At 42.3% G+C, this 10,312-nt stretch overlaps 1 protein-coding gene across 1 annotated transcript in view; it reads right to left on the reverse strand.

Annotated features, from left to right (window-relative positions):
• caly (calcyon neuron-specific vesicular protein) overlaps positions 1 to 3,065 on the reverse strand; it is a 10,026-nt gene extending 6,961 nt beyond the window's left edge. The window contains exons 1-3 of the mRNA XM_076268133.1: positions 3,012 to 3,065; positions 992 to 1,122; positions 88 to 207 (exon numbers count right to left, since the gene is read on the reverse strand). Of these exons, the coding sequence (XP_076124248.1) occupies positions 88 to 207; positions 992 to 1,120 (249 nt within the window). The 5' untranslated portion in view covers positions 1,121 to 1,122; positions 3,012 to 3,065. The remainder of the gene's footprint in view (positions 1 to 87; positions 208 to 991; positions 1,123 to 3,011) is intronic.
• Between the last annotated feature and the right edge of the window lie 7,247 nt (positions 3,066 to 10,312).

Consider the following 10,312-nt stretch of genomic DNA (forward strand, 5'->3'; position numbering starts at 1 on the left):
CACACACAACAGTGTAAACGAGTGTGACTGGTGGAGTAGCGTGGTCAGTGGCCGTGCGGGGCCATGGGTGGGCGGCAGGGCTCTTACCTTGACCTTCTCGGACACCTCGTCGTACAGGTTGATGTTGAGCTTCTTGATGCTGGGCACGTACATCCTCTTCTTCTTCTTCTTCTGCAGCTCGTACTCTGTCGTGGTCTTCACAATCACCTACAGGGCAGACAGAGACAGAGAGAGGGAGGGAGGAGAGATGGAGAGAGTATGGGAAAGAAAGAGAGAGAGAGAGAGAGAGAGAGAGAGAGAGAGAGAGAGAGAGAGGGAGAGGGGAGGAGAGAGAGAGAGTGAGTGCATGGGGGGAGAGAGGGAGTAAGGAAGAAAAAAGGAGAAAAAAGAGATTGGGGTGTAAGGAAGAAAAAAGGGAAAAAAGGAAGACAGAAAAGAGAGAACAAAAAGGAATGCAAGAAAATCACAGAAATGTGGGATTAAGGGTGAAACTCAGAAAAAGGAAAGAGTAGAACAGCATGAGTTGGGGGAAGGGGGGGGGGTGAAAGAAAGAGAGTGAAAAACAAAACAAAAAATCAAGAGAACATTTTATGCAAAAGAAGGGAAAATAAATTAGCGGGGAAAACAGAGATGGATTCCGAGGCTGAGAGCACATAATCATAGGACGCGCTCATCCCAGAACTGATAAACAACAGGGAGAGGAGAATAGAGTGAAACCGCGGCAACAGTCCTGTTTGTTTTGTGTTTCGCACGTTATTTGTGCGGATCAGTGGCGTGTCTGCAGCTTTTGCCTGAATGCCATCTAATTTATTCCCAGCAAATCTCGAACAGTGGCCCAACAACAGCACCAGCACCACTACCACCAAGCTCTTATTCATTGCAAAGAAACGAGTCCCTAGATGCGAAACACATGCAATTACATCAGCTTCCTGTGATGCATTTATAGTGTGGCGGTGGAGTGGTGTGTGTGTGTGTGTGTGTGTGGACTCACCTTGTCGGGGAAGGGCTGATGTAGCTGCCCGACCTCCAATGGGGTGATGAGGGGGATGTTGTCGAAGCCGTCTTCCAGCGACGCCTGTCGCTCCACCTTCTCCGATAGGTTACTGCCCAGCTTCACCATGACTGTGGACCACACACACACACACACACACACACACACACATACAAACACACAACACACAAAACACTCAAGCTTAGCAATGAATGTCATTCAGACACAACTGAACTGAAGCACATCTGTTCATTTCTTTTCTTGACATCAGCAGCACGTAAGCATCTTGCTCCCACTGCGAGAGTGGAACTGAACTGCAAATGCTATATATGCATGTCTACATACAGTATTATGTAAACATTCTACATGTAGGGTTACAGGGGGTCTCACATGAGTGCCAGCGAGTGTATGTGTGTTTAATTCTATATCTTTACTTGCAAGTGATTATATGTGCGCATATATGGTATAATGTACTGGAAGTGGATTTGTGTGTGTGTGTGTGTGTGTGTGTGTGTCGGCACAGAGCACACTGTCTCAACAGACAACTTAACTTCAGTCTCTACTCTTTCTCTCTCTCTCTCTCTCTCTGTCACACAAACACAAACACACACACACACATACACACACACACACACACACACCTTCATCACCTCAGGTATGTGCTAGACGCTGACTCGAATGAGCCCCACACAGGACTCCATTAGCTGCCCTGGAGGAGTGTTCTCAGCCTGCGCAACAGCAAAGCTCATCAGTTGTCCACACGTATGAGTGTGTGTGTGTGTGTGTGTGTGTGTGTGTGTGTGTAGTGGCTCTGACACAGACGTGGGTGTGATTAGTCACTGAGCTAATTGGCAATGCAAAGCGAGTTTAGGCAGCAAGCCAAAATTGCTCTACAGACTGAGAAAGCACACGAGATAAACAAGCAAGAGAAAGAGAGAGAAAAGATAAACAAGCAAGAAAGAGAGAGTAAGAGGAACACACAAGGAAATAAGGAGGAAGGAAGCAAGGAAATAAAAGGAGCAAGGAAATAAAAAAAGATAACAAGACAAATGTAGGTACTAGGTAGCCTAATTTAGATTATGTGGTTTACCGGTTACCTATCTAGTAATATATTAGGCCAGTGACCCAGATGCGTGTGTGTTTAATTAACGGTAGAATGATAAGTGAAGCAAGTAGCCTAGAGGATGCCACAGAGGCGTGTCTAAATTCGTCGAATCTGGCTGTCTGTAGACCACAGTGGCCCTGGGTCCTCGATGATGGACAGTTAACCTAGAACGCGCAATATCTCTGAACAGCTTACCGCATTAATATATAGTTGCCTAGTAGGCCTACACTGTACAGTAGCCTACACGATTGTTGCGACGAAGATGGACATAGTCGGATGAACGTCACGATAACAAACGAGACAGAAACCCAGAGCTTGACCGTACGGACACACTGCTCACCTGACTGTCCGTCCCTATTGATGTCAACCTTAACACGACGCCACAGTCCAAGTCGCCTCCTTTCATACGTAGAATTGCGGGTATAGAAGCTATTGCAGACGATTTTACCTCACGACATATTGAGAAATAGTGAAGAAAACCACATTCATACTCAAACAAACCATTCCCTGTTTTTTTTTCTCGCTCTTATATTCTCGTAATAAAGAACTCTGGTTTAAAAAGGCAACACTGAAAATGCTATTCGGTTGAAAAGCCCCGTATGAAATTCTGATGCAGTAGGCTACTTGACATATTTTATTCTAACGATAACGAAAATCAATGTAACATTTTACAAGCTTAATAGCCTTCTACGTTTTCAAATGGCATAGAATTCATTCACGAAAAAAATGGAAATCTGAAAGCCCTCCTCTTTTTTGACACAGCTGTAGTCACTGTAGTCCCTGCCATTGAGCTCTTTATGAAAAAAAGCCAATAATTTAAGCAGATGATCAGTTTACGACGACGGGATGGCAAATTAGTCCTTTTTAGTCACCCACATTTAATATAAGATATTTTTCGAACGGTGGACTACTCACCGAAAATCCAGACGGTAGTCTTTGTGGTGGTGCGTATTGGATGCTGAGCTATAAGCAGTACGAGCGAGCGGAGACTGGTTACCGTGGAGATGACTGGTTCAGAGATCGAGCCTGCGCCAGCGTGTCAGCAGTCGCAGCATCTTCCAAGAAACTGTCGCCTCAATATGATGTAAATTGCGCAACAAATGTTGAGGGGTGGAGTTGACATGCAATTAATTAATTGTATGCATTTAGTGCAATTAATTCCATTAAAGGTAAGAAAGAACACTGGCCATTCCCAAGAAAAGGTACAAATATCTCATATCATATCTCATCAGGATATTAATTGGTTAAAATGTTGCGCGAAATATTGGTTGGATAGATAATAAAACGAAGCGCCATGTTCTGCATAGTCAAGTGAGATAATTATGTGTTTCAAAAGCCTCATGTTGAAAACACATTTTCAACCCATACCAGAGGCTATCATTGACATGAGTAGAATAATACATTATTATCATTATTAGCCTATTATTGTTAATAATAATGTGTTGTGTGTATTTTAGTCATCAGGATACCATTACAAAATAAAACAAAATGTAAAAATAATTAGATAGGCTGCAGCCCATTGGCACCCTCATATGAACTAGTTTGCAATCAACTCAACTGAACTCAGGGTGTCTAGTTCAATAACCTACCGTTTAATAGAGCCTGTAATTAAATTAAAAAGTATGCTATGCATTGCTGTATTCTATTGCAATCTTCAAAACAAAACATCAATGGAAAACCTAGATTAATTTGTGCTGTCAGGATTGACTGAGGTTTTCTGAGGGAGAAGTGATAGGCCATACTTTTGAAGTTGGCCCAGTCACCATATAGGTGAACCCTATGTCAATCTTTGTATCATTGTACTACATATAGTAATAAGTAGGCCTAGTATAAGTATATACTCTTTTGATCCCGTGAGGGAAATTTGGTCTCTGCATTTATCCCAATCCGCGAATTAGTGAAACACACAGCACACAGTGAACACAAAGTGAGGTGAAGCACACTAATCCCGGCGCAGTGAGCTGCCTGCAACAACAGCGGCGCTCGGGGAGCAGTGAGGGGTTAGGTGCCTTGCTCAAGGGCACTTCAGCCGTGCCTTCTGGTCGGGGTTCGAATCGGCAACCCTCCAATTACAATTCGAAGCGCTAACCAGTAGGCCACGGCTGCCCCACATAGCCTATATGTGGAGACTGGAACTGATTGGGAATGATGGTTAAAGAAAGCAACCAACTAAAAAAAAAACCTCTCTCGCACGCACACACGCGCGAGTGAGAGAGAGGCCAACAGAAGAAGTCACTCTCACCTTAGCCTGCACAGATATGCCTATGAAAACACACACACACACACACACACACACTTGAGGAGGGAGAGAGAGAGAGAGAGAGAGAGAGAGAGAGAGAGAGGAGCCAACAGAAGATGAGAGTGAAAGTCACCTAGCCTACACAGAACACAGCTAGGCCTGTGAAAACAGAGAGCGAGAGAGAGAGAGAGAGAGAGAGGCTGATTGACAGAGGAAAGGTCCAAGGCCTTTGAACATCTAAGGGAGAGTGGGCAGAAAAGGAGAAAAGAGAATATTTTCGTGTCACCAAAACGAGGCCCCTCGCTGTCTTTTTCAGACGCGGCTGGATTTTTACAAAACTCATCAGGCCATACAATGCTGACGACCTCAAACCACACACACAAAAACGTAAAATCTCTCACATAGTTTATTATTCTCTTCGCCCACTTTCTTCGACAGAGCTCAAACATTTATTAATTTGACCTTTTCGTTCGTGGCGTCAGCTCACTCAAAGAACAGTCTCCGTCTCCGTGTCTTTAAGAGGGCCGTCGGAGACGCACTCAGTGGGGGGAATCAGGCTACTTGCCTTCCCTAGCTTTCCCCAGCCGAGAGACACAAAGGCGGCTCCAGGCGAGTATAATGAAAATGAGAATCAATTAGGTTATGGGCTTTGGAGGCGAAGGGGGGGCTTTGTCCACTGAAGAAAGAGGATTCATTGCCGAGTGAGAGAGAGGGCTCAGGGAAGGGGAGGCGAAAGAGACGGCCTAGAAAATGGCGCGCCTATTATTCATACAACATTATAGGATTGGGTTTACTTTTGAAATTATTATTAGCCTATAATAATAATTGAAGGAGATTGCTTGTGTCAAATGAGTTTAGATTAAAAATGGGGTGGCTGACACATAGGCCTAGTCGTCCATGAAATGTTAGAAACAGAATGATGAAAATCAATGTATCTGATTGAGATTAGCCTTTTAGAACGTGTTAAAAATGAAAAATTAAGGCCAGCTATTTCAGAGAACTGCAAATAACAGAATAAAGGCTACTTATGACTTTTACTTACCTATATTCAAACGCAGAACAATCAACCATAATAGCATATTATATTGGAAAGGCTGCAAAACCCAGACACTGACTTTGACTATTATAAGCCATTTAGTGGTCTGTCGGTGCACTGTTAAATGGCAAAACTGAAGTTGTATAGTAATTGTGCATATCTCTTCCAATGAGACATAATAAGAGAGGATGATGGGAAATTAGTTCCCATGAAACTCCTTTTTACACATGGAATTGAGCGCAACGCTGCCATCTAGTGACAAGAGTAGGCTGATTGACAGAGGAAAGTCCAAGGCCTGTGGACGTCTAAGGGAGAGTGGTTGATAAGAGAGGATGATGGGAAATTAGTTCCCATGAAACTCCATTTTACACATGGAATTGAGTGCAACGCTGCCATCTAGTGACAAGAGTAGGCCCATGTCGACATACAATATTCTGAGGCGAAAAGCATGTTGCATCAGCCTCACACTTGTGCCTTTGTGTGTTCTTAGTAAAATTACTTTATATTCAAATTTAACAGATGGCTAACAGGAACTGTCTCACGGGGATTGTCTGTGATTATTGGCTGGGAAATGGAAGTCATGGCCTGTGGCACAAATAAGTAATTATTCATTGTGCCACTAGATGGCAGCGTGTCAATAAGGCATAATGATGAACTGAGAATTTTGGCAGATAGGATAATCTTAATAGACATTGACTGTTTAATATTGATAAAAAAAATAAAATAAAAACTTCTTCAGGTGGTGATTAATTAAGATGCAAGAAGGTAAACATTCTCAATAAAACACTTCAACTATTCTAGTTCTTTAAGATCTCAAGCAATCCTGAGGTATAGGCCTAATCCTGATTTTTTTCTGAAGCGATAATGTAATCCTTATTCCTGCCCCCAATCTGCTGTTTTTGGCAGCAGGTATTACTATGTTTGGACACACAAGCTAAATCTACACAGGCGTGAGTCTATACTTATGCCACGATGTGACGGAATTAGAAACAGGACAACTGCTTTGGTTTTAATACCATCAAGTTCAGTCTGGGTTAAGATGATGACTAGCTGTGCTGTGTCTGCCCTCTAAAACAATAAACATAGCTGTGCTGTGTCAATAATCAGATTAATAATCCATCCATATGATCCACATTATAATTCAGATTTAATTTGGTCAGTAATATGAATAAGCACAATCATTAGAACACTGTCCACTGTCTCATTCATCTTTTTCAGTGGAAAATGTGTCTGTTTGGTGCTTGCAAATCTGATAACCACCTAGCATATGGACTAACAGGAGAACAATCACACACATCACTGTTTCTGTATCATCTCAGGATTTAATGTAGGCCTATAAAATTCTCTCTTGAGGTTCATTTTAAGATCCAATCCCAGAGAGAGCAACCTCACTGACACAGTCCTCTCTTAAGTAATCTCCGCTACAAACATAGGCCTACGCTGCACACTGAGGTCAGGTCAGGTCAGTTTCTGCTGTACGGTTAATGCCTCACACTTTCCGTTAGCCATGCAGCCATCCCCACCCTCCACCCTCTCCCTCTGACTGAGGCTAAGCTCAGCTCTGTAAAATCATCAGTAACAATACATGCCGGAGCATTGATGTAACCAAAGTCCTTTTAGGCAAGTCCCTCCACTCGGCGGCCATATTGCAATGCTTTGAGCACTTGTCGGGCATCTATTTAGGCAGAAATGCGCATGCTTAAGGCTTCACGACACCAATCTTGCTACAGCGGCGAGATCACAACACATGATTGGCATGATGTCTTCACAACACACCACATGATTGGCTCAATGTATTCACATCACACCACATGATTGGCTCAATGTATTCACATGCCAATGTTTTACCACGGAAGGGCTGGGATATGTGTAGACAACGGCCATGTTGGCTAACCCCATGCATTTCTATGGAGGATTTTTTGAGTGCAGTGTTTCCTCATTAGAAAGTCTCAGATGTAACATTACACTTTTGAATGAAGTTCCAGTAGTTGCGGAGTGATATGAAAGATATGTACAAGCACAAACTCCTTTGCCATTGACAGCGGTCATTATTTTTTTCAGTGGTCCTTTAGTCGAAAATAATGACCACTAGAACTTTGGGAAATCCCATTCAAGTCAATGGAGCGTTCTACTTGCATTGTGAAGAGCCGTGTAAATATATACCGGTATATTATTCTGATATTTTGATATTCTATATATATTTTTTTATTTAAGCTGTAAACTGTAATCATCAAGGTTATAATCTTAAAACAAAACAAAAAACGGCTTAACATATTTCACTTCATGTGTATTGAATCTATATTATATGAAAGTTTCTTCTTTTTTTCATCTTTGAGATAAATGCATGGAAAAAAGGAACTTTTAACAGACCCATTTTAACAGACCCATTTGTGTGAACTTTCCTGACTCATTTTAATGAGTCCTGACTCATTTTGATAAGACCCTTCAGGACGAAGCAAGACCCCTCCTCTGTGTGTCGACTTCCACTGATTGCAGGTCTTCCTTATCAGTTCCTGCCAGTTCTAGTCACATGGGCATTTTCCTTTTCCCCAAAATGCTCTTTCATGTCTGCATTACTGAATTCACTCCACAGATAGCACATGGCCCAGACGTCCAGGCATTGACCAGACTAGATTGCACAAACACTTTTCATTGAAAAGTGTGAACAAGTATGGATATCCTTTTACCTACATTACCACACACAGACACAGACACACACACACGCACACACACACACAGCAAAGGGACTGACATTAGATTATGTTTAAAATTCTAAGAGGATTTAATATGGGCATTTTCCTTTTCCCCACAATGCTCTCTCATGACTGCAGCTGTCTAAGGCTGTGTTTTCTCAAAAGTGTTACTGAATTCCCTCCACAGATAGCACAGTGGTGACTCAGGAACATGACCCAAACGTCCAGGCATTGACCAGACTAGATTGCACTTTTCACTGAAAAGTGTGAGCAAGTATGGATATCCTTTTGACCCCCCCCCCCCCCCACACACACACACACACATACCCAGCAAGATGATGTTTATAATTCTAAGAGGATTTCTTCAGAAGGTGACCACCAAAACATGGTCAAATAAAACATCAATCAAGAAAATAATCTGTGATGTGACAAACACACACACACACACATGACCAAGAATATGCACACACACAGTTCCACTAAAAAACATACACAGCCACAACATAACAGTAAAACATATGAAGACAAAACACTGACACACACATTCACACAAACAGACAACAGACGCACACGCACACACACACACACACACACACACACACACACACATGCAGACATACAATTTGGCCAATATTTACCAAGTAAAAGCCACCAATGGAGTCAGTCCCTCCAATTTACCTCATGTTTTATTTTCCACAGAAGCACTGCTGACCTCAAAGATGAGGCCACATCTGGATCACATCTGGATTCCGCTATGTCTGCGCCATTTCTACTTTATGGTATCAGAAAGTGATACCATTCCTCCCAAGATGCAACTGTCACTGACATGTCAGACCCACAGTAAGCACCTACAAGACACATTTCATACATTGAACTACAACTTGTCATTTTCATTGATATTGACCTACAGTAAACACCTGGACTTGTCAACTTTTGTACTGTCTTCTTCACCAAAAAGGCAAAACAGTAGTTTCTCTAAATGTGCCTTAGATCCATGCTTGCAAATAGCAACACAGAACAGATGGTATCTGTTATAGATAACACATTATTTCCAATTGAAGATTTATGCAAAGGAGTTTCACACAGTGACATTAGCAATATTGATTAGCGGTGAATACATGTTTCGATTTGTTCAACACAGTGAATCCAATCGAGCTTGGAGTGTTCATATGAGAACTGTGTTAAATGTTTTGAAAAAGGATGTGAAAAATGTGTTAATACACCAATGAAAACGTGTTAACACATTTGCAGTGCTGTGGTAAGAAGGTGAAACTCAAGATCTAGTGGACCCCAATTTCATTACAGTAAGTGCATCTCCATGAGAGAAACTCTAAAACATTTAATTGCTATTGCTTGAGTGAAGAAAACTCACTTTCCGCAGTCATCTACAATCTGTTTCTCCAACATCTTGTGGATCTCAATCTTTTCATCATGACAACTGACACCGGATGCGGGCATAATTTGAACATGTCGGGGCATGTCTAAAACCAGTGACATCATCAGAGTGGAGATGATGGATGGAGTGGACCATGATTCTCTCCCGGTGGACCACACCAAGAGGGCCTTATTTGAGTTATTCAGTCTTCTAGGAGGTCTACTATAACATACATCATTAGGTTGATCAAAAGAATCACCAAAGAACCACCAAAACAAACAGTAGTATTGCAGTAAAGAAGCCGAGTGGGATTGCGGAGACGTATCCTAATTAGCAATAATAAGAACGTTCTACCGTGCGCAATAGAGCGTTCTTATCATTGCTATTTGAATGTGTTCCTGCAATCTACCTGCACCTAACCAGGCTGTGCGTGGACCTTGGGTTGATTTGACGTATCCTAATTAGGTTTATAAAACAAAACAAAAATCACCAATAGGTAAACAATGTCGTTGTGTAAAGAGGTAGTGGAACATCTCCGGTGGCCTCAAAAGCATGGCCTCAGTGCATTGCTTGTCACGAGAAGAACAATCTGCTCTTGGTCACACTTTTAATCCCAGTCATCTCAGTAGACAGTGCCCTTTGGCATTGTTATCCTGCAATAATTGCTCCAGGTCCAGGTGGTCAATCCACTTAGACCATCCGGGCTATCTTGCTCTGATGCTGCTATACCTGTTGCTATCTCTCCCTCCCTCCCTCTCTCTCTCTCTCTCTCCCTGCCTCCTTTGCCTGACCCTACAGTAATCAGGTTGCACACATGCTTTATTTAGCTTTGTTAGCACAGGGCCGACTCTTAATACCTCCCCTGTCTTAAAA

Source organism: Alosa pseudoharengus, unplaced genomic scaffold (genome assembly GCF_046254945.1).
Source record: "Alosa pseudoharengus isolate Yale_2024_CS ecotype anadromous, Long Island Sound unplaced genomic scaffold, YU_APseudo_1.1 YU_APseudo_1.1_scf_1, whole genome shotgun sequence".
NCBI lineage: Eukaryota > Metazoa > Chordata > Actinopteri > Clupeiformes > Clupeidae > Alosa > Alosa pseudoharengus.